We start from the raw sequence: 24,437 nt of genomic DNA, 5'->3' as shown, positions 1-24,437 counted from the left end.
TGCTCACAGGTGTGCACATAGGAAGGATGCCGCCGTGTACACGTTTCCGTTGCTTATATTTTTTTTTGACACTCGCAAAAACTAATTGCCTCTGGTTGACGATAAGGTGAAGATTAGGGGAAGTTTGTCACGCGTTGTGTTTTTTTGACGGGTACACAACCACACAATTTTCTTGAGTGCGTGCACCTATGCAGTTCGATTACACTATGGATGTACAGTCTTGGTAAAAAAACTTGAACCCGCTGTGAACGGCCGGGGAGCAGCTGCGCTCCGCTATCGTGGCGCTGCCACCGTCGGCGCACGCCGCTGTTCGCTTGCGCCGAGGATAAAGAGGGCAAGGGAAGCATGTCTCTCACTCTCAAGCGTCGTTTGATAGCAGCGCTCGTGAAAAAAATAGTACGACGAGCGCGGCGCAAACGCGACGGTGGCGAAGCGGAAGCCACACAACCGGCTAGCATGCTGTTTGCAGCGCATGCTGGATGAGCGGGCGGGGGTCTCTGGCGACCGCTGTCAAACGTGATAGGCTCAAATTTCACAATTCCAAGTATCGTCATCATTAGTTATTGTTTTCAGGGACCAAATTAAAGGAACAGTGCTGTGAATAGCCCTGCGCATGCTCGAACAAGGGCACCTTGCGAGGATCGTAGCTGAGATCTGACTTCAGCAGCTTAATGATATATTAAATAATGTGCCACAATGGCATCTCGAATTTGTAATCATGAATGTCACAAGTAGCAAATTAATCAAGGAAGCCTAAGCTTCAGGGTGGCACCAGCGTCTCTCGACGAAATCACAGGGGGTAGCATGCCTTCAAGCCATTGTGTGTGGCTTGGTCTGTGGTTGCCCCGAACAACTGCAGCTTACCCATGTGCTTGACTGTAAACTAGCCAAGGCCTCTCTCTGGTTGAAAGGACGCTACATATAGCACTTTCTTTTAAACTGCCTGTGAAACCCTCTCTAGTAGAGACGAACAATACCTCAGTAAACTACAGTAAAAGCTCGTTAATTCGAACTCGTGGGGGACTGAAAAATTGTTCGAATTAAGCGGAGTTTGAATTAACGAGCGGGCGGCAAAAAAAAAAAAAGAAGATGGCCATTGCATTTGGCTGCTAGGGCCGAAGCCAAAATAGCCATATCTGGGAACGTCATCGAGGAATACGCACTACTACTCTTTGAGGTCGGCGATTGCGGGTATTAAAATCATGCGAGTCCAAACACCAAAGGAAATAAAGATATCCAATCAATTTATGCGCCTGGAACTAATGATAAATGTACCCACGTGAGCGTCAGGCTTAATGATGAAATATGACACTATTTATGCTTCAAAAACATGTTTATTAACAAAAGAATAATGATCGAAGCATATCAACATGAAAAATAATCGGTGATTTGCATTTGTTTGCACTTTCTTCGCCGCGACTCGAGAAGCATTGTCTGCAACTTGCCCAACATCTCCAACGCAGCATCCGAATTCTCATCGGTGGAGAAATAGCGCGCAGCCAGATCGAGTCCCGATGCTGCTTCACATGCGCTCGGAGGAGGCAACGGATCGTCCTCTTTGTCGGACTCGTCGTCGCTGTCAGGCGTGTGACCCGCCGTGGTTGCTCAGTGGCTATGGTGTCGGGCTGCTGAGCACGAGGTCGCGGGATCGAATCCCGGCCACGGCGGCCGCATTTCGATGGGGGCGAAATGCGAAAACACCCGTGTGCTTAGATTTAGGTGCACGTTAAAGAACCCCAGGTGGTCAAAATTTCCGGAGTCCTCCACTACGGCGTGCCTCATAATCAGAAAGTGGTTTTGGCACGTAAAACCCCAAATATTATTAGCTGTCAGGCGTGCTCGCCGCGCGTGAGTCGTGCTGCTGACTGGACGCAGCCTCGATAATCTCGGCGTCAGTTAAAGGCCCCGTTGTCTCCACGCTGTTGTCTACGTCGACAAAGCTCTCGAAGTCCACACCCTCCGATAAAACAGCGTAGGCAGGGTCCAGCACGATGGAGCCATCATCTTGATCCACTTGAACATCAAAGTCGGCTGTGCAGCAGGCTTCTGTGGTTTCACTGAAGCCACACTTGCGGAAACAGTTAGCAATAGTGTCTCCGGAGCATCGGCGGCGGCGGCGGCGGCGCCCGCGCGTCAGAGAAAACCTGCTACGGCATGCGCCGGAGAGTGGTGTGCAGCGAGCGATGAGCGAGCGCGGCTTCGGCCGCTTATCTGTTTTTTCTGCCAGCGTCCGCTGCGGCGTACGCGGTTGTTGCGACGTGCGTCTTTTCTTTTCTTTCTTTCCTCTTATCTTTGAACTCTCCTCTATCTGCACGCGGCAGCGGTGATGGCTCGGCCTGAGCCAATCGGCAGGCCCGTGCACTTTCCTTTTCATCTTTCCCTCAGTCGCAACAACAACAACGCCGGAGGCTCCAGCAAGGAAATTGGCGGCTCGCCTCGTGCGTGCAAAAATGTGCGCTGGCTTATTTATTCTCGTCGCTGTGCATATTAAAAAAAAAATTTCAATGCATTGTACTCGTTACGAGGCGACTTCTATTTACGAGAAGCAATGTCGGCTGCCGGCTCCTAGTTCGAATTAACCGACGTGAGTACCGGTACGTTCGAATTATCGGGCGTTCCGGCCCATTGATATACATAGGGCTTTGCAGGGACCCGGGCATCAGTTCGAATTAACCGGCGGTTCGAATTAAGCGATTTCGAATTAACGAGCTTTTACTGTATATCTAATATACTCCTTCCAGTAAACCCGTGACAGCGACAGCACCGCCGGTGTGACGCCTTCACTATGAGAATCCTATAATCTTGTGGCCCTGGTCTACTTTAGGCGATTCAAACGTGTGATGCCAAATGCAAAGGGGATGAATCTACACTGGCCTCATGTGTGCATGAAAGTGGGCCCTAAATACAATGAGGCAGTATGCAGGAAGATATGAAAAAAGGCAAGGTAGTGGGCACTTTCCAAAATGCCCAGGGAATGGGTCTAACTCAATCGGCTACCGATACAGGGCAAACATCTTCTAGTCCCGAAAAGTTTTCCTAATCTCACTGTGGGTTTAATTAAAAACTTCAACGCCAAACGCACTCATTTGGTCGTTCCTTAATGGAGAAGTGCGGCCAACGTATTTCAAATATTACAACGGTGGCTACAGGCCCTTCCCCAAGAGAGCTTTTGTAGTCGAAATTGCTGCTTCTGGTCTTTTCTAAACGAGCGATGATTGAATAGCCCGCATACTATAATAAAACCTGGAACAACGCTAGACAGCACTGAGAGATGTTAGTTTATTTTTTATCTTTTGTTTTCATCGCACTTAGAAACACATTCAAAATGTTTATCTAAAAGCATAATGCGAGGGCTCTCACCTCTGAATGTGTAGGATAAAATTGTAATAAATTTCGATAATTAGGAAAATTTTGTACTATAATGCGCTGTATGGAAGCCGGGCAGTTCTGCCCAGACGAGCGCATTTGCTCGCACGAAGCGCCGTACCACGGCGGCCGCAAGACGACCTCGCAGCTGGCAGAGGGAACGTCGCACTAGTTTTTCACGAGCCGTGTTATCAAAGCATGCTTGAGAGTAAGGGGCATGCTTCCCTCGCTCTTTTTATCTTCGGCGCAAGCGAGCAGCGGCGCGCACCTCCGGCGGCCGCGCCGCGATAGCGGAGCGCAGCCGCTCCCCGACCGTTCACAGCGGGTTCAAGTTTTTTGACCAAGACTGTACATATTAGATATTAGTGTAAGAGCAGGAACATTAGAGTTTTGCGAAATATTCTTGTGTGTGCATCTCAAGGCCTTGAACTATATGTATAAAATGCATCAAATTTTTAATTCTTATAAGTTTATTTCCTTTTTTTATTCTTGTTATTCATGAATATTACATAGATACCAACACAAAATATTTTTTTCTCACTTTATGGTCACCCTAGAAAAATTGCGGTAAGTTTTTTACGAAATAAGTCCCTAAGAAGAATTGAAATTTGCAATAAAAAAAATTGATCCTGGGCCGTCGCATATGGCGAAAAAAATCGACCCTCGAAGGGTTAATCAACAGTTAACATCTCTAGTAATAAAACAATTTATATTTCTTTCCACCAAATCTGGGTACCTTATTGCTTACAATGTAGCATCTTCTCAATTTTGAGGTTGTCAGATCTGTAGTTCCAGTTTTCAGCCTTTGGAGAACTTAAGAGCTTCCGAGACAAGTTCAGCAGCTACTGCACACGCACATTGGTACATTAGTACGCACACGTACTAGAGGGTTGCAGTGAAAGAAAATTCTTGGTCATTCGGACTGCGGTACAGTCGAACTCACTCACAACAATATTCAAGTGCCAAGAAAATCCCACTGTTATGACCAGGTTGAACAAAAGTAAAAGACAGAAAGGACAAACATTACAACATATTATTTTGACAGAAAAAAGTTCAGTTGAACCCACTTACAGCGTTACTGGGTTTCAACAATACTCGGATGTAACAATGAGCAGCTACTGCACTGTGTGTGTTTTGTTCTGGCATCGAATTCCGGCACTGCAGTTCATTCAAAGTGCCACCCGATTCTGGTCACCTGTCACTTTGAAAGCGTGAGCACACCTGCCACTTTTCTTCAAGTTTGTGTTTCGAGGCGTGAGAGTGAACCGTTCTTGTTGGTTGGAAGCGGAAGCTACCGTGGCACACATGCCGTCGTTTTGCGAAGGTCTCGTCGCTATGGCTTTGATGGCTGTGCATCAGCCACGTGAGGCTGAACGAGCCAAGAGCAGCAAAGTTGCTTTCTGTGTCGCTTCTGCAGAAAAAGCATGAAGTTCCAGAGCTCATCACAATCTGTTATCAGCAATGACGTAAACGAAGTGTTGATGGATTGCGATCTCTAGATAACGATATAGGAACTGCCGACCCTTAGCACCTTAGTTCATGCCAACTCGGGGCACATGAAGATCGACGATGAGCAGCAGTCGATAGCCGATTTATTTAGTGAAACGGCATGAAACCACGCAAAATGGGGGATGCAGACAAGCGCTTGCCTACGTTATTCTTTTAAAGCGACAGCGTTAAGGAGCTCGTGTCACAGAAAAGCCGGTGGCGTCGGCGGCGTTGGCCGTGAGCGAAATATCCCGGAAGGCAATTCATAAATAATAACAACTTGCAAGATGGGCTGGGTGGGAATCGAACCAGGGTCTTCGGAGTGTGAGACGGAGACGCTACCACTCAGCCATGAGTTCGATGGTCCAAAGCGGGACAAAAGCGCCTCTAGTGAATTGCCTTAGAAACGTGCCGTAGAAAGTTATACCACGGTGTATACAGATAATTATGAGCATGTCAATTACAGAAGTTGCAGTTAAATGAGTAGCAAAGTACGTTTCCGCGACATTTCTTCTGCGCTCGGTGCACATGCAGAGCCAGCTTGCGGCAAACACAGAAGACCCCCTCCTCGACATGTACGGCGCTGCCCCGACAAGTGGCGCGTCACTTGCCCGCTTCTCCCCTTCGTCTTGTTTGAGTGCTTTGGGGCCGTGTGGGGAGCGGTGCGAGGATGCCCCAATACCCTTGCATTTAATGTTTTCTTGCTCTCTCCACTTTCAGCGTGCGTCACTCGAACATTCGTGTTTAGGCGACGCGGCTCCTCTTTCCGCTCACAGCATGATTCCTAGGCGCAGCATCCGATGCGGGAGGTCTCTGACGTGATCGCTGCACCGTAGCACATCTGGTGGGAAAGAGTCCCCTGCGATGTGTGCCGTGCTGCTGGCGAGGAGTCATGCGTCTGCGTGGTGCTCCCAAGCGGGATAGAGGATGATCCCATCGAGGCATCAGCCCTATGATTGCGTCCGCCTTCACGGCGCGTCACGGCCCGGCTCTCCGTGCCGATCACAACGTTTGGCTCGCATAGATCGTTTCTCCCTCCAAGACACCGAGATCTTTGGTTCGTTCTGCTTGCTCGGGCGCACGTTTCATCTTTGTGTGACTCAAGAGCATGCCGAGCGAATGAGTGGGCGGTGCGGACGGGGTGCGAGAATGCTGTCGCATTCCACTCTTGAAGGCGATGCTTAACCGTCCTCCAATTTTTTTGCTTCCTTTGTCTGGTTTCAACATGGGTCCTGAGGCAAAAAAAAAAAATCTCGAAAAAAATCTATTTTTTGAAAATAACATTTTCAGTACCTACAGCTACTATTCCTTTATTTCACCAAGTTTCACATCTCGTGGAAGAGTATTTTGCCCGCAAAATCAATATATACCATGACTGTGAGCTGAATTCCGTGCAAAAACAACCCTTTTTATTGAGCGCATAGCTCTTTTCCTACGCACACGATCACAGCCATCATGGTTTCGTTGGAAAGGAGCCTTTCTTCTTCAATTCTCTGCCAAATGTGACTCCACCAGCTCGCTGGTGACATTAAAATCCAGGAAGAAAGAAAAGCCGAAATGCGCCATCACATTCGTCGACTAGTGTGTGTGACCAGAAACGCATGCTGTGGTTGGCTACGCGAGGTTCCTGTCGTCTGCTCCATTCCGCAGGCGATGCAACGGGTCTCGTAGGTTTGTGACAAATGCGCAAGGGTGACCGATCCGCCGGGGAAGTTTGCCACGAGGCACAACTTTGGCAAAAAGAAGCGATCGGCTTATATAACTTTCAAAAGCGTTCCATTCCTTCGGAGAACATCGATAATCTTCCGCATCATCCGCCACCAACCGCAATTGATGCCGAAGCTGCGGACGGTGCCAAAGTAGGCCTAGCCAGCTCACCAATGAGTGAGCGTTCCAGACAGCAGCTACATTCGGTGTGAAACTGCAAGGTTGCAGTATGTGGATTTGCTGCAGAGGGAGATGAATGCTCAAGAAAACTTCACATTCTTGCATCAATGCCAGCAACAAAGTGGAAGTGGGATTTGTTCACTCGTGCCGATGGCATTGCAGCCGCACCAGTCAACGCCGAGGCAGGCTTCGCTATCATCAGTAGGACTTCGTGAACGCACTGATGTCATTTGTCAAGTGCAAGGTGTGCGGCGGAAGCGCCGCAGTAGGCAAAAGCGAATGGGAATGTGGCCTCGCCATAAAGATCGTTACCACGCGTGCGTGCTGCGGCGATATCGCGTCGGCGTGGAGCTTGACCCGCGTGAACGGCAACCTTGCTGCACTGGGAATCGGCGAACAGTGCTAAACAATGTTTTTGCCACATTTGGACGGCCGTGGTCAGAACGACTACATTCGTGGCAGCTTTTAGCCACTTTCACTGCAAAATATTGCAAAATGATTTCTGCACTTTTGATTAAAAGTGAATGTATTTATTTTTTTCTTGTTTTCTTGAATGTTGACTTCTTGCTGATTTGCGGTAGCGATATCTCTGCCTTTAAGGCAGGTAGAGCCATAATTTTTTTTTATGGCTTGCAGCTGAGTGTGCAAAGTACACAATGGTAGGTACAGATTTTGTAATCTATGCCTTAAAATTTTTCAATTCTGCTTTAGATCAGACAGTAGGGAACTCGCATTTGGAACAGTAAATATTGAATTGCTACAGAGTTATTAATATTAGTTGTATCAGAAAAGTATTCCTACCATTGTGTTCCTTCTGTTTTCTAGTACTAGGCATGTGGCAATATGAATTTTTGTAGCGCGGGTATTTTTCTCTTGTGTCTGCAAACAATGAACAATTAATTTAATTTATCTTCAGAAGTAAATGGCCTATTGGAAAAATAATTACATCTTTGAAATCAACACAAACATCTTAATAAGGTTGGAAAGTTTCACTAATATTAATGAAAAAATGAATATTATATTAGTAGCAGTATCCCCCCTGAAAAGGACTGTGATTGCGCTGTTAGTGTGGAGAGAAAGCGAATGTCCTCGGCAGCTTTTCAAGCAGCTGCAAAGCGGAGGTAGCGAGGAAATCCCCATCCAGATTATTCCCCTGGAGCCTTTTGAGCCATTGGCTATGACCAGGAGAATAATATGCTTTTTTCACACGGTGGCTAGTCTTTCCCACTTTTCATAACACGCTTTTTTTGGTAATCAGCAATTTTCCGGGAGGCACAGTTACTTGCCTAATCATCCAATTTGAATAACTTTTGCTTTATCTGATAGCTAGGTTCCCAGGGATTGCAATAAGTCTATAATACTACATTTCTGCACCTTGAGACATATTGAAATATTGAGGAAGGTAAGAAATATATATACTGCATGTCAAGTTACAAATTATAACTTTTGTAACGTTGGATAGAACAGAGGTAAAAACATGAGACAATGCTTATTGCACTCCTTGAGCATTCAGGAATATTTTCACATAACTTTCACATTTCTTACTGCAAAACATTTTCTGTCAGCCATCCCGAAATATGGAAACAGGAAAAATTGTATAAAATATTTTTCTCATCATATAGAGAAAAAATAATCACATATTTGCATCAAGCACATTAAATTACGTATTACCTACAAATTTCGTTCCTCTAGCAGCAATATCAATAATGGTATTGCTCGAGGCCCAGGTACCCCCTTAAACAACATGGAACGCCAACTAGCCTGACCCTACTGGTTCATCTAGGAGGTAGTCGCGGTTAGACTGGAGCGGGCCACACCCTGCTGCACACCTCTCTAGTGCTTTAGGAGGCCCGTTTTTATGTATATTTTTTTCACTTCGTGTGGACCCTATTTTTATTGCGACCGTGTCTGGAGTGTTCGTTGTGTTAATATGGCACTTTAAGAAATATTCGTTATAGTACATGCATGCACATTTAATAAGTAGGGTGGGCAACTAGTAACTGCACTGAAGTATGGTCGTTATAACCCATAGATTGTTATATATGGGATCATTGTAACTGGGTTCGACTGTAGTACATTTCTCTGGTAAAGAAGTGTGCATTAGAATAAAGTAAATAGGGTTCTCGCATGATAAAAATAGCACAATTTCAAATCAATTTTTCTCCTCACAACGCGCTGCCACCTACTTGGCCTTACCAATGGTGACAGTTGCACGCGTTGTTCGTGCGACACAGATCAAGTTGTACTATGGCTTGCACCTAGGGGGCCTATCACTGACCTGAAATGCACCCATGAAGTTTACCAAGCTCGCTTATCTTTCATATTACCATAATTTTTTTTATATGCTCAATGTCATGCACCTATATTCCACAGACGTATCTTCAACAATACGAAATTTTAAACACTTCACTGAGGTTCCGCCATGCCAGTCTCGCGCTTTTCTTTCATCAACCACCTACACACTCTCTGCTCAACAGTATAAATCGAGGCATCACTGGTGCATGTTATAAGGTTTTCCCAGTACAAGCATTTTGGGAGAGTTGTAGAGAACTTGAACAAGACTCGATGAAAACATTTTATGCATCTGAAAGAAAGAGCGTGTTTACGTTTGCAACACCTCAATTACCCAGTAAGATGGGGAATGCCAGCAGTCTGAACAGCTTCAAGGTTTTTTTTTTTCATGTCACGCAACTGTACTGTATAATGATGCACTGTACAACGTTTTCAATTTTTTTTTGCACCCTCTGTAATTGCTGTTATCACCAAGGTCAGACACTTTGCATCACAAATGATAAGAATGAAAAGTGTTACAGGATATCCATCCTCAGCTCTCATGTTCACAATGATTGTTTGGATTATGAATTTTTCTTTAGTATGACAGCAGCAAGCCTCTTATTGCGTACAACGCTCGTTTCTGCATGCCAGTGTATCCCTTTTTTTTTGCTGTTATTTAGAGCTCATGTACAGGGACAAATGCAGCAGGAAATCAGAAGGTTGCAGTGCTTCATTGGCATGCTCACAAAATGCCGATAAGACTTGTCAAGTGCCTGTGCAGCACCACTGTGACGATGGCTAAAATGTATTATGGCTGCATTAAAGAAAGCAATCACCATCTCACAGAGGACAGGGCAGAAAACTAGCTATCACGATCCTTCAGCACTAGGCTGTGGCCTTTTGCATTGGCTTTGGCTTGCCGAAGAAAATTTGGCTTCTTTTTCAGCTTCATTATAATGAGGTCTTACTGTACCAAAATTACACGATTGTGTTTTATAATGGGGCCACTGAAGAACTGTGGAAGGGCACAGACACGCACCTGCTCTTTCTCCAGCTGTTCGGCCTCATCGTAGTACGTGCGCCGGGGTTCAGACACGGGAACTTCCAGCTCCTTGTCCAGCTCCTTGCTGCCCATTATACGGAAAAACACAGCACAGACACAGTTCAGGCCCACTGTTCAATATGCACCATCGCAGCCAAGAAGATTAGCAATCAAAATGAAGTTATACGGCCTGCATAAATGCCTAAATCCCAGAGGTACAGCCATTTCAACACCTGTACAAAGACCTCCCAGAACTCTTTTCTCATACACATGGCAAAAGAGTGCAACGACCTTCCCACCCACATCACCTTCACAGATCGTACCTTTGGATACCTTGAGGTACGAGTAAACAAAATAAAATAAATAAGAAATGAAAGAAGGGTAGACGTAGTGAGAACAGTTGAGGTATTGAAGCCGGTGGCAAATGGAGTCCAAATGATTAGCCGCAGTAGCTGCAGAAAGTACTGGAAAATTACTCACAGGCCAACAAAAAACTCACAGGAACAGGCATGGCCACAGCACCTTATGGCACCCTCAATGTGCAAAGCTGTGATGACCCTTGCGGTTATTCTGTGCGATCCCTGTGATGCCACTGCCACTGTGTACCAACCTGAGCAGGTGATTTCACCAACAATGCCATGCTACACCATTGTGAGTGCATAATACAGTGACTCAGCGGCACATGTGTAGCTGCGCTTGGCACTGCGTTCCTAGCCTGTCAATAAATATATAGTATTGTGAAATGGGGCTGCTACAGGGGAGATGATACAGTGCTGGTGCAACTTCTTTGTCTGACATTTTACAGTGGTCTCCCAACCAAGCACAGGCGCTAGTGCATTCTTCAAACTGGTCACCCTTGTTAAGCCATTCACTGCCAATGCCAGTAAATTGCTGGGCAGCTGTATTTTGAACTTCTCAAAGCTATTGATAGATGGAAGAACTTGTCAGTTTATCTGAGCACGGTTGGCTGTGTTACCACTACATGGCAATTGTTATCTGTGTTTCTCAGACACATGTTTTTGGTTGTTTTTGACTGTCTAGAGTGGCAGACGCCATCCGGTGGCCAGTGTGCTCTCTCCTAGCAAGAAATATTGGATATTCCCTTTGACAGTGACAGGGATGACAAGCCTTGCGAGGACAGCACTTCCTCTGAGCCTTCTTTCCCAAGAGAAAATTACCTTAACAATAGGTGTGACTCGGATTCACCAGAGGAATGTTTCCACATAATAAAACGACTACAACTTCAAAAAGTGCATAGAGTAATATCTGAATGATTCTCAAATGTAAATAAATGTACATTTCATAATATCCACACCGAATATATGGGCTAGGCGCTCGTGGGTGCAGAGAAAAATGAGCGTATAGAACACAGTAAGACCTTGTGAATTCAACCCTTGTCACTTGAGAAAATCGGATAATTTAGACACTTTCTTTGGTCCCGGCAGGTGTCTTCATTATTTAATGCAATGCAACTTTCGTTAATTCGGAAATATTTAGCCGGACGTGATTTAATTTGGGCAACTTGGAGCTCAACGAGCAGTGTAAATGTGTTACGCAAAAGAGCAAACACAGCATTAGCGCCTACTGAAACGAAGTGGCAGTGTTCGCATCAGTGGAACTCGTATGTGAACGTGTACATGTATGACAGCAACACCAGAATGCTTCGTGCCTATTTGTGCCTTTAAAGCTTTTATTCTTGCATTTACAGCCACGATTAGCACTGCGTCGGCCACGTGCTTTCACGACTGCATAGTCACCATACACGATCACGTCAATAGCGGCCACGGTTTCGTCCGCAGTTGCAGCAAACGGCAGTTTTGTTTCCAGTCAATGCGTGCGTTAGCCGCACGCCTTCAGAACCGCAAGGTTGCTATCCATGATCACATTGACAGTGGCCGCAGGAAACAGTAGTTTTGTTTTCATTCGTGCAAAGCTGTCGAGGATGAACAGCACTGTCTACAATGTGGTGGGCTGCGACCTGGCGACACCCGCGAAAAAATAATCGGGATGTGTGCGTGGTAGCGAAAAGCGTGTCTCAGATGAAGACGCATGCTGCAGCCGCGACGTGAAAGAAATTGTGAGGTCTTTACCACTGCGAATGCTAATCAGTCACGAGATAACGAGAATTGCAGCTTCTGCAATGCTTTTGTGCAATATAGAAAAAAGATTTGCTTATTCATTCAGCAAATAAAAGCATGTTGACGTAGTAAGCATTTGTTTATTGTTTTCTTGATACTCTCTATAATTTGACATTCGGTTAATTCAGACATTTCTTTTGGTCCCGTGAAATCCAAATTAAAGAGGTTTCACTGCTGCTTTCGGTAAAATAATGCATGATACAAAAGATCCGCTTGCGCGAGGAAGGTGGCAGCGAATGGTTTAAGGTGAACTTTTCATTCGCGAGGTGGTGCTTGATAGCCATGCTTCATGTGAAGCTTGTAAAAAAAAACAAGTGTGCCTCTTCTTCTTCAATACAGTCAACCCTCGATATATTGAACAGTGCGGAGATCGCGAGAAAGTTCAATATAGCAGGAATGAAATATCGAAAATCATGTTAAAAAATGCGTCAAAAACTTCTGCGCATCAGTCAATGAACCAAGGGCATGATCAGGGATTGTTGTTCACAACGATTCCCAATCGCATCATAATCGTGGCACAGTAAATGCTCACTTTAAGCTTCACGCAAAGTATTAATTTATCTGGCTGAAAGTACTGCAGCAGTGTAGCCTGCTTCTTATTGACAGCCGTGTGCTTAAACACAGAGTCCTCAACATAGTCTAAACGATCCACACACGATAGGCCAGTGCCTTCTATTGCGCCGCAGTTAAAGTCGGCAGAGGGGCAACATCAACGCTTGCAGGATCAACCTCGGCAGTGTCTTCGTTTGGCTGCTACTTCTGCTGCGATTTCCATGTCTGTCAATTGAAGCATCGCTAATCCTTGCGAGGCACAGCAGGCGCAGAGCATGGCATCGAGGAGGAGTCAGTGCGACAAGTGCAATGCGTTGTTGACGTTGTCGAGTCGCTGCGTGGCTACGCCGCTACGTTCAAATGGTGCCCTTAGCATGATCAATATGTGCAGCTATCATGCGCCGCAGTCGGGAACGCCCATCGTGCCACCGCAACCTTCGAGAGTGTAGCGGGAGTGTTGACTGCCTGTCAACAGAGCGCACCTGGTATGGGGTGGCGGAGTTCGACCTCGTTCGAAACAAACAATTAGAAATGCATGCGATTTTCCAGATGAATAGAAAGTGTCCGATATATGCAATAATTTAACATATCCGTGGTCGATATATCGAGGTTTGACTGTACAATTTTCAGCAAAGCTGTTGACAGTGTCTTTTGGGTTTCTGCAGAACAGCAGCTGTAAACACCTGCACTGGGAGGTCGGCAATGAGGTTCTTTTGACTAGAGGTGAGGGAAATCTCCCCTTCAAGTGCTTTTTTTTTCATTTTTTTTTTCAGTTAGCCATCCTCATCACACACACAAGTGCCAATCCTGGCTGTTCGTGTGTCACGCGTTACCGCTACATGCTCACAGTTGATTAACTACTAATGCAATGCTCTCAGTGCTGGTTCAATCTAAGAGGGTAGCATTTCTTAAAGCATGCATGAATGGAGGACAGGCGCATCACACAATTTTTTTAAGGAGCCCCTCTCCTGCGTGTTTCACTGACCACGGCATAAAGGCAAGCTTTTGAAAAACGACTGACCTTCGCTGGTTGAGCAGGCAGATCTCCGACTGCAGCTTGAAGTACCACTGGGCCAAGCACCGGTGGTCGTCAAAGATGCGCACCGACTCCTGGCAGCTTGGAACTGGGCTCAGGGGCTACAAGCAAGAGCAATGGCAGTGACGAAGTCATGGGAGCTTAGTAATAAATAAGATGTGGGCAAGACAAGTAGTGAAATGAATAAATAATTTTATTTCATATTTTTATTGTTATGTTTAATGGCATGCTACTGTTAAGATCAATGACAGCGTCACAGTACTGTCTGCCAAGGCAGCTCCCCCTTGTGTTCCACTGTTCTTTTCACAAACAGTGTCATACTGTGTTTGGTGTGGAAACATGGATGTATGATACTATGAGTGTCCCCTTTGGAATGGGGCAGTGGGTAGTGCCACCAGCTCTTGCTATTATATTGCCTAATGTCCTACCCAGGTTAAAAAAGCAAAAATAAGAAAACACGAATTCCCATAACCAAATTTTCTGAACCCCTATTGGGAACTTAGTTTTCGTACACCTCCGCTGTTTGTCATTTGCCTACTTTTCTTCCACCAATCTTCCAAACGCCTCTCACTAATCTCTATCGTGGTCATGTTTACTTTCGCCCTGCTCTCGCTGAACACAAGGGCTTCAAGGAGGCATAAATGGGCCTAAACCAATCGCTGGGTAGATATGTTCACATTCATTTTAAAACATGCTCCATCATTTCCCTAGATTTACCGCAGCAAGCACATGCTTCTTCCATTTTTGTATCTCACTATATAAGTATGCATTCTAAGGCATCTTGATCACGCTTCAAAAAGTAAAGCTTCCCTGTGAGTTATCACAAAATGGTTCTTTCCTGATTTCATGTTTTCCTCTTAAGTAGTTACTCAAAGCAGGCTTTTTTTTTTCCATTGCCGCCATCCATGAGATTGTCTCAGCCTCTCTGACTGCGTTTGACATTCTTTGTTGCCATGTTGCTCACCATACAGGACGCATACTTGCTGGTATGCATTCTAGTTATTTTTTCTCAACTGTGAATCAATGTTTTTTCTGTACAAATACCTGAATACTCTTCCTTCGTCCATATTCCTCAGTCGTTCTTCATAATAAATTTTACAGTGAGCTTTCCTCACTTCAGAACTTGTCCAGCTCATATCTCCCTGCACAGCTTCATTTGTAGTCTTGCCGTGAGCGCCCAATGCGAGGCGACCCACTGACCTTTGGTTCCCATCGAGTCGTGATTGTACCCATGATTTTAAGTGAAGAACTGCATTTCTAAAAATAAGTCCTGGAACCATTACACTTTTCCACATACTCCGAAGCACCTCGTACTTATTGTATCCCTATAGCACTGTGCGTTTCATTACGGCTGCATTTCATTATGGCAGCAGTTCTCTTCCCCTTTACTGTTATTGTTTTTTTCCATATATGTATTGCCATTGTTTATCTATATATCAAGGTATCCATATTCTTTTGTGAGAGGTATTTCCTGGCCCTGTATCTCCACTGTCTGTTCACTGTTTTCATTGAATACCATAACATCTGATTTTTTAACGCTAAATTTCAGACCTAACTTATTGCCTTCCTGTCCACACATATTAACCAGACGTTTCATATCACTTTGCTTGTTAGCTGGCAATACAATGCCGTCCGCATAAAATAATCCTGGAAGCTGCTGCTCTGCTACTGTACCTGCCCGTTTGTATGAGCGATTAAACCCGATATTACTTCCTTCTAGCGACCTTTCCATTACTGTGTACTAGAATAGGGGCAGTGTGCTCACTGCCGCATCCCTGCGACGCGTCGCCGTGGTGCACTCAGCGTCGACTGCTCTGGCGCCCGCCAGAGGCGCTGCCGCCTGTTTCTCCTGAAAACTTCCACTCACTTCGTGTGGAGTGTGTTGAATCGACATGCTGTCGACTGCAAGTCCAGCCGGCGTTTTCAGCAGTGTCCTCTGTGCTTGCTCTGTGCTTGACGCTTCACTCAATGTGCACTGTGAGTGCGTGAGAATGGCAAGCCGCCGTCGAAATTACTACTTTGCACCAGGGTGCACAACTAGCTACAGTAGCGTGAAAGATGCACTAAAGGCGTATTTTTTCAGCGTTCCACATGATGAAGAACAGCAAAAAGAATGGGAGAGGAACCTCCACCATGCAGATAAGACACTGGATGAATTTTTCGCGGTCTGTGAGTTGCACTTCTAACCGCAATTCATAATGAGGGACTTTGTGCACCTTATAGACGGCAAAGAGGCGTGCATTCCTCGTGAGAAGCCACTGCTATCAGAAAACGCTGTTCCCACGATACTTCTGAATTTTCCACAGTAGCTGACGAAGACGACACCGAAGCCCAGGAACAAAAGGAAAAGGTGTGAAAATGACAAAGCACCCGCGAAGAAAACAAACTGATGCGCACTGGACAATAACCATTCGGAGTTTTCACCGGCTGCTCCCGGCGCTTCCGGGATAGACCGTGAGTCGGCGCAGGAGGGCGTTACAGCAGAGCGTCAACACTGTTTGTCGTTTTTTTATTTAAAGACTCCTTTCAAGTATAGGAGTCCACATAAACTCCCGGACCTTGACGGAGTGCTTTATTGCACGTCGACCAACCTAAAAAGGTGTTGTCATGTCCGATAAAGTAGTTGTGTTCCTCTGCGACAGACAACCGATGTTTACTGCAAGGTGTACATGAGGGGACATCTAATTAAGGAACTCAGCCTGAAATCTCAGGAACAAGCAGAGAACGTGCTGAAAAGCGTGGACGGGGCAATGTGCACTCTAAGAAAAGTTTACGCCCTTTGAGTCGAAATCTTGCCACACAACGATAATCGTCATCTGTCTTATCCGCATTTCCTTTTTTTTAACGCCGCGAGCCCGATACTTCCCAGTAACGAACGGCATTCGCATTATCAGCATGACATATATCATTCCCGACAGGAAATTAGCGGGCGCGGCATTTTCAATAAAGGAAACGCAAGCAAGGCAGATGACGATTATCATTGTGTGGCAGATATAGAACCCAAGGGGTGTACCTTTGTGTAAGAGTGTGATATAGGTGGGGCGCAATGTGAAAATGTTTGCTTTAGTACAACACACTTCCGCGCTGCAAGCGCCTTACCTGAGAAAAATAGAAAAACGAAGCGGTGGGTAAATTCGGCGCGGTGGTGCTGGAAACGCGGATGCACGGTCATTGTGGCGAAACCAGACTCGCAATTTTATCGATCAGCAGGAGAAAACACGAGTGTCCTTTGCTACGGTGACTGCAGCGCCCGTATCAAGCTATTAACAGAACAGTGTTAACAGCAAGTTCATTCGTGCTTCCGACAACAAAAAATCGCAAACCATCTGTAGATCAACTGCAACAATAGTAATTTAGTTCGGTGCACACTGCGAAGGTGCACCAAAAGAAGTTTCGTTTGTTGCATGTCGGGCATTTTGCTTTTATTATGGTCAAAACAGCAACGCTCGATAGCCGCTTTACCGCAACGCGTAGGAAAGTTTCAGGTGACGCTGCGAACCGCGCCACCTGTCGGCGTCGACACGAAGTGCGTCAGGCTCTGCTGCGATGTGAGTGCACTATAACTCTTCTAGTACACTGTACTTTCCATCCTCACCGTGTAGATCACAAACAGCAGTGGGGATAAAGGGCACCCCTGCCTCAGTCCCTTGTTGATCTCAACTTTCTCCTTACTTCCCATTCAACGCAAATGGTATTTTGTAGGTAAATGTCTTTCAAAAGCTGTAGACAATCGTCACCTAAGCCTTCCCCTTCCACAATATTCCACAAAATGTTGCTGTCTATGTTGTCATACGCTCCTGTAATGTCTAAAAAGGCCACATATAACGGTGTGCTTTCTGCTTTTGATAATTCAATACACTGAGTAAGAACAAATAAGTTATCGTTTGTGGGGATGCGTGACTCTCACGCCTCCCCTGAGATCTAGTTTTCCCGCATGGCTCGTCTCCTGCAGGGCGGCTTCGCCCGCGGCGGTCGGGTGGTACAAGCGCGGTGCGAGAGATGGCGCGAGCGTCGCGCCGCTGCGGGGTTACTCGGGCGTCGGGAGACAAGGCGCTCGGGCTGTTGGGTTCGAGACAGGAAGCGGGACGGCCGTGCCGCACGTGCAGCGACGCTCTTGCCCGGCGGATCGGCGCGCGGCGGGGACGTATCCCGCGTGCGCGCCGACCCATGCTTCTGCGAGACCGCCTCGCGTGGCCGCCCTCGAACGCGCCACGATTCGCGTGACCATACACGCAACCAGGCCTTGGGATCCAGCATGGGGCGAACATATTCGCTCGCTTCCGGTCGCGGTGAGTCAGACTTCTAGATTTGTCGCGCGCCCATCGGCATGGTTTGTGGATAGCAACTCGGCTAGCCCACATCTGGCTGCCCAACGTGGGACTCGATCTTGGGGCATCGGACGATAGTTTTAACAGTTTGCTTCGTTCGAGACCTTTGTTTGAACCGAAGCGTAGGCCTAGCGTGAATTTTGATCGCTAGCGTCGGCGGCGTGCTTTCTTGAGCGAGGTGATGGTGGCGGTAGTGTGTTTGAACATGTCAACATGCTAAGCCTTTTCGCAAGTGTTTTTTCTTAATGGCATTCGTCGGTACGAGAGCCACGTGGTCTGCATCCTGGGAGAGCGAGGCTGAGCGCCCGCAGAGCAGTGGCAAGCCTGAAGCGAGTGAGTACGGAAGCCTCGTGGGTGATCCGAATTTCTTATGTAAATAGCTTCTTCTATCTCTTTGACTCGGATGAAGTCGCGGCTCTGGGAGCCGGGTGGCCGCGGGCCACGGGTGCCACTACGGACTGACTGGTATTGCGGCCTGGCACCGGGCGCTCCGACACCGTCTGGGACGGTGGGCACCGTCAACTCGGATGCTTTGTGCACCGAGCGGAGTAGGACCACCTCACAGAGCTAACGTCTCCTCGCGGCTGCCTGTTTTGCGCCCATTTTGGGTGTTGTTTTTGGATGCCGGTTGTTGTCAGGGTAGCGACGCTTTAGGCCTAAGGCTTTACGAAGCTGCCTGTCGCACGTGGAGGGACACAACCTGGTGGACCGTGGCGTTGAGGTGTTGCAATTCGCTTCCCTCATTCTATTTAGCCTCGCACGAACTGAAATTACTCGTTCGACTCAAGAAAGCGAGCTTCGTTCACGTGAACTTAGCATCTGAGTAGCTGCCCGATCTTTTGCTAGCCGAGTTGAACATCGTACCACGTGGGCGATGCGCATGCATAATTCCTCTCCCTTGCACTACTTTAGTGTTTGCCGAGTGTGTTGAGTTTACGCAGCGTGATTGGAGTCACCCCTGGTTTGCCGTCACCTGCACATCGTCTGCTGCTGCCCCGGACTACGATCGAGCCACCCCGGGCGATGGTGATGCTGTGGCCAGTACGGCGCGGCGACTTCGGCGGCCTCCTGCATCCAGCTCACAACCCTCGGTGGCGGACAAAAGAGCCGGCGGTCACCGATAGCTACGGCGGCTCTTCCCAGCAGGGCGCGTCGGCGCGAGCGACGCTTGTTCGTACCGACTACTGCGTCGTCGTCTCCGGAGTCCTGGCCTGGCATCGTGCCGTCGAGTCTGCAAAGCTGCCGCTGTGACCGGCGGACGCCAGCGGTGCACCCAAGGACAATGTCGGCTCGCATGTTATGGACAGCGTGCGGACATTTCTTCGGCGCGACCACTGTTTAATGTTCTACCTTGTTTGCGAAGCACAGTTTGATGTTAGACCGTGTCACATGTCTCGCCGGAATATGTAGTGATTTAAGGTTGGGGGGATGTGGGGATGCGTGACTCTCACGCCTCCCCTGAGATCTAGTTTTACCGCATGGCTCGTCTCCTGCAGGGCGGCTTCGCCCGTCGCGTGGCCTGGCGCCCGCGGCGGTCGGGTGGTACAAGCGCGGTGCGAGAGATGGCGCGAGCGTCGCGCCGCTGCGGGGTTACTCGGGCGTCGGGAGACAAGGCGCTCGGGCTGTTGGGTTCGAGACAGGAAGCGGGACGGCCGTGCCGCACGTGCAGCGACGCTCTTGCCCGGCGGGTCGGCGCGCGGCGGGGACGTATCCCGCGTGCGCGCCGACCCATGCTTCTGCGAGACCGCCTCGCGTGGCCGCCCTCGAACGCGCCACGATTCGCGTGACCATACACGCGAACGACCAGGCCTTGGGATCCAGCATGGGGCGAACATATTCGCTCGCTTCCGGTCGCGGTGAGTCAGACTTCTAGATTTGTCGCGCGCCCATCGGCATGTTTTGTGGATAGCAACTCGGCTAGCAGGCACTGATCTATGAAAGGTGCAATAAATGCCCTTGTGATTGTTTGCACTACTGTGTTGTCGTTCCTTTGTCCCAAGAGCACGGGTGTGAGAGGACCCCACACGTTCAAACGCATGCATATTCTTAAGACATTCTGAAGTTCTCTCAATATGCCATTATTCTCTGCCCATGCTTGCAGCTTTAATTTGATTGCCTGCATTGCTAGCCTGTATATAACCAATGTAATGGTCAACCGTCTATACGAGTGAATTCTATCTTTTTTCCCGTTCTCTTTATAAATTAAATTCATTCTAACTTGTTGCCAACTGTCCGGTATTCACATATCCTGTAAGCATTTTTCTACTGCTTTCAACAGAGCTTCCTTACCTTTTGGCCAGAGTTCATTAATCAGCCTAACGGGAACCTCGTCTAGCCCTGTGGCTATATGCTTAGGAATTTTCTCTTTGGCTTTTTTCCAGTTGAAATTTGTCAGCACCAGCTCCTTTTCCATCTGGTTCTCTTTCATGCTCTTCATTTCCTCAAATCCAACCATGTCATTGCCTTGGAAAGATTCAGCTGTTATTTTTCGGATGTAATTTAATGCTGCATCCCATTCCAGTTTGTTTCGATCTTCATCTAGGATTTTTTGTAGTGCTCCAGACTATCTGCCTAATAAATTTACTGTATTTACACGATTGTAAGTCGACCCCCCCATATCGCTTGACCAGAAAAAAAAATAATAAAACCCAAGGGCGCATTCAATAATGAAAATTTATTAGTAGCTGACATGGTCAATGGACTACTCGTCTTCACTAGTGCTGCCATCGTCATCGTTGCTGCGGTCCCACAGCACGTCGTGGTCCAGCGAAATTTCAAATTTGGCAAACGACCACACCAGGACATCTTGCAGAACAGCAGCCCTACGCCAAATGCACCCAACCACACGCAGCCGTCAGGGAGGCTCTTTTGACAGGTCCGGTTGGCGTAATTTCGCAGTCTTCTGCCGCCAGCCACTCGTCGTACTCATGGCAGAGCCGAACCTTAAAATTAAGGCGAAGGTCCGGGCTTGTTTCATGACCACGTCGCACTTCAATGGTAGGGACCGATCACGCATTTCAGCGACGTATGCCGCAAGCTTAGCCTACAGCTCCGGAAAGCGTCCAGACTTCGGCACGTGGGAAATTTCTCACTTGCCGCCACAGGGTGAAAATTTCGCTTCGCTGCAGTCGCCACTCTCGCACCACCCGTTCAGAAATATCGAAATTGCGGCCCGCTGCGCACTGATTTGTTTCTTCGGCGTAAAGGATGGCAGCCCTCTTGAACGCTGCTGTGAACGAGTGCCGAAAGATTAGTGGGCCTGCAGCACTCATGACGACTGGGGAAGCGTAGAAGTAGCATGTAGCCGAAGTGGAGCGCGTCAAGAAGTTAGTCAAACCAACGGGCACCCTGCAATGAAGTTTGGCCTGTACATGTCGCGCCACCTAGCAGCGGCGGTGAGCACCCGCGGGTAGGCCCTCACCGTCATTTCACTATTGTCCGTGGTGCGCTCAGGCCCGCCTGAAAGCCTGCTTTTCCAATTTTCCAATGGATTCACCGCGGCTTCTTGGCAGCTCTTTCGTGAGAAGTGTGAACAAAAAGAACAAGTGCAGATACTGCTGCGTTAAGGATTGTCACTGCCTCAAAGGGAATGTCGATCGGTATCAAATTGTACCGCTTCCCTTCAAAAACGGGGGAAGCAACCCTGCGGCTGCAGTGGATCGTCGCGGTTCGTGTCAGTCTTCTGAATTCTGTTCAACGAACTAAGACGTAAATGCAAAAACAAGAAAAATAAAATAAGAACGAGCAGCGGCATCTGTAAAAATATGCAATAAAGCGTCAACTGCACAAAAACGCTTGAACTGATCCCCGCTTTTGTAAATCAGTTTAGATAGTTTTTTAGCTCGTCTTGCTCCAAAACAAACACGTAGTGGTTGTTACGTGTCAAATCTAGCTTCGTAAGCGCGCCATGCTGGAGCTTTGTACGCGCTGTGTTTCTTCCTGCGTCAAGATCAAGACGCGAATGCTGGAAAAGAGCTCATTCGCGCCGATATTTTCTTGCGCTTAGAACAGAACTAAAATTGGAGTACACTGCAGCACACGTCGAGTATTTGCAAATTACCATTTCTCTGGCACACGCTAGCGCATATTTGTTCAGTCTTCACGTTGTTTAGTCTCAGCTGATTGCCCTCTATGATGCTTCAGCGGTAATGCCCCCTCACATTAGAGCCCAAACGGCAATACCAGAATATGCTCGAGGCACTTTGTTCAACGGAGAAAAAAAGCACTTGCCTGCCAATTCGCCAAAACCTCTACAATGTGGGGTGCAAGGCACGCTCCAAGTAAGGAAGTGACAAATGACAGTTCAAAGACGTCCACGGCTGTATTTGCTCACTTAAGTGGCATAAAATCATGATTTGTTAACTCACTTTGAGTTTGACGTAAGTATGCTTGTTTTGTTGTGACAAATACTTCGCGACCTGCGGTGCTTGCTTAGTGGCTATAGATGGTGTTGGGCTGCTAAGCACGAGGTCGCGGGAGTAAATCCCGGCCATGGCGGCCGAATTTCGATGGGGTCTAAATACCAAAACACCCTTGTAATTTGATTTATCTGTAGGTTAAAGAACCCCAGGTGGTCCAAATTATTCCGGAGTCCCCTACCACGGCGTGCCTCCTAATCATATCGTGGTTTTGGCACTTAAAAGAACATGATTTAATTTAAGCACCTCGCTGTGATGTCCGTGCTGTTTACTTATTTGACATGATATACATGGTTGTTGTAAATCTGACGTCCTTTCTCAAGCGTTGGTAGTCCAAGATAGGCCTCAATGTTTTCGATTGCCTTAAAACCACAATTTAGTACGTTTGGTAAGTTTCAAACGAGCGCCGCAAAAGCATGCCTCCGTAGCAGCGGCCGCCTCGGTGTTTCGCGCAACTGACACGGTGGCGCTGACGGCTGAACCGATCGCTGCGCCACCTGACCATTGCAAGGTGCCTATACCAATGCCTTTAAACAGAGAAAGAGAAACCCACGAGCGGTGTCTGCTCTTCCATGAACTACCGATACTCTCCGCAAGCGCCGCTGTTCTGAGGGTGCCGCCGCAAATGGGAACAGCGGCGCTTTTATCAGCTATCGACACCCCCCCATGAGTGTTGCATGCAGTGTAAGACTCTCAAAAATGTTGAAAAACCCTTCCGAAAAGCGAACAAACACGCGGGGTAGCGAAAAGATACGGGTAGGACCATAGAGCAAACATAAAATTGTAACTACGTTGTAGCTCTCGTTGGTATGGCTTTTTTTGGCGGGGCCATGTTTTGGTTTAGATTGTAAGTTGACCCCCCAACTTCAGACTTTCAAATTTTAAAAAAGGGGTCGACTTACAATCATGTAAATACGGTATGTGGTTCCAAAATATTTTAGGTGTGGCCTTCTTTTCCTCACGTATTTCTGACAACCGATGTTCACTTTTACCTTTTCTCTTCGCTTGAACCAGTACAGTCGCCAACCGATAAATCGGACACCGCTAATCTGGACATGCTCGGTAATTCAGACACCTTCGCGGCACTGCCAATGGCCCGATAGAATTAATATGTAGAGTCGACTGATATTTCGGACAGCCGCCAGCTCTACCTTCGATTATTCGGACTTCGCCCGTGGCTACAGCAGACGCCGACTCTGCCGCCATTATCTCCTTTGGCAACCTCGACAAAACATCAAGTATGGCCTCGGAGATTACAGATGGTAATCCCTGAGGTCTTGCTTGGTTGCAGCACTGCACCTCAGTTATTTAACTGGAAATGCCGATCTTGAAGGCTTTGCCTGAATTGTGAGGTCGCATTAACATTGCAATCATCACATCTATTCCAGCACCGCCGTGCATGGCCCACTCTCGTTTGTTGAATTTGCCTTCCAGACAGCATTCCGCCTTTCTGTGCATGTTTGTTTGTTTAGTATGCATTCTAGACCGCACTCTGTCAGCTGCAAGAAGTCTTTCTTGTGAAGTTATCAACAGTCCGTGTCATATGGCACCAACGGTGCCCCTCCAGTCCGACTCCAAATGAGTTGCGTCGCAGTCCGAATCAGCCCAGCTCCGCAACTGTTGAGCTTGAACGAGCACTTGAACCACTTGAACGAGCACAAATGTGAACATCATTGATGACCTAGGTTACTGGGTTTCTTCAAGAAAAAATTATTCACTTTTCTACTGGATAGCCAAGATAATCCACATATCTAAGCTATTCACTTCACTACTGCTCATTTCCTTTCCGTTTTTCCTTTTTCTTTAGTTTTTTTTTTCATTTGTAGCCTTTACCAATATTTTTGGTTTGTTCTGTTGTGAATGCCTTGAACTACTGTTTTAATTCTACAACTAGTTATTGACTTTGTA

General features: G+C 47.3%; 1 protein-coding gene across 2 annotated transcripts in view; it reads right to left on the bottom strand.

Annotated features, from left to right (window-relative positions):
• Positions 1-24,437, bottom strand: part of LOC142584747 (mitogen-activated protein kinase kinase kinase 7-like) — a 133,856-nt gene that overhangs the window by 10,781 nt on the left and 98,638 nt on the right. For both annotated transcript variants that reach the window (XM_075694975.1, XM_075694976.1), the window contains exons 14-15: positions 13,769-13,884; positions 10,055-10,142 (exon numbers count right to left, since the gene is read on the bottom strand). In XM_075694975.1, coding sequence (XP_075551090.1) covers positions 10,055-10,142; positions 13,769-13,884 — 204 coding nt within the window. The remainder of the gene's footprint in view (positions 1-10,054; positions 10,143-13,768; positions 13,885-24,437) is intronic.

This window comes from Dermacentor variabilis, chromosome 6, assembly GCF_050947875.1.
Source record: "Dermacentor variabilis isolate Ectoservices chromosome 6, ASM5094787v1, whole genome shotgun sequence".
In the NCBI taxonomy this organism is placed as follows: domain Eukaryota; kingdom Metazoa; phylum Arthropoda; class Arachnida; order Ixodida; family Ixodidae; genus Dermacentor; species Dermacentor variabilis.
Note: the sequence above shows the minus strand (reverse complement) of the source record. Positions and strands in the feature narration are given on the sequence as shown.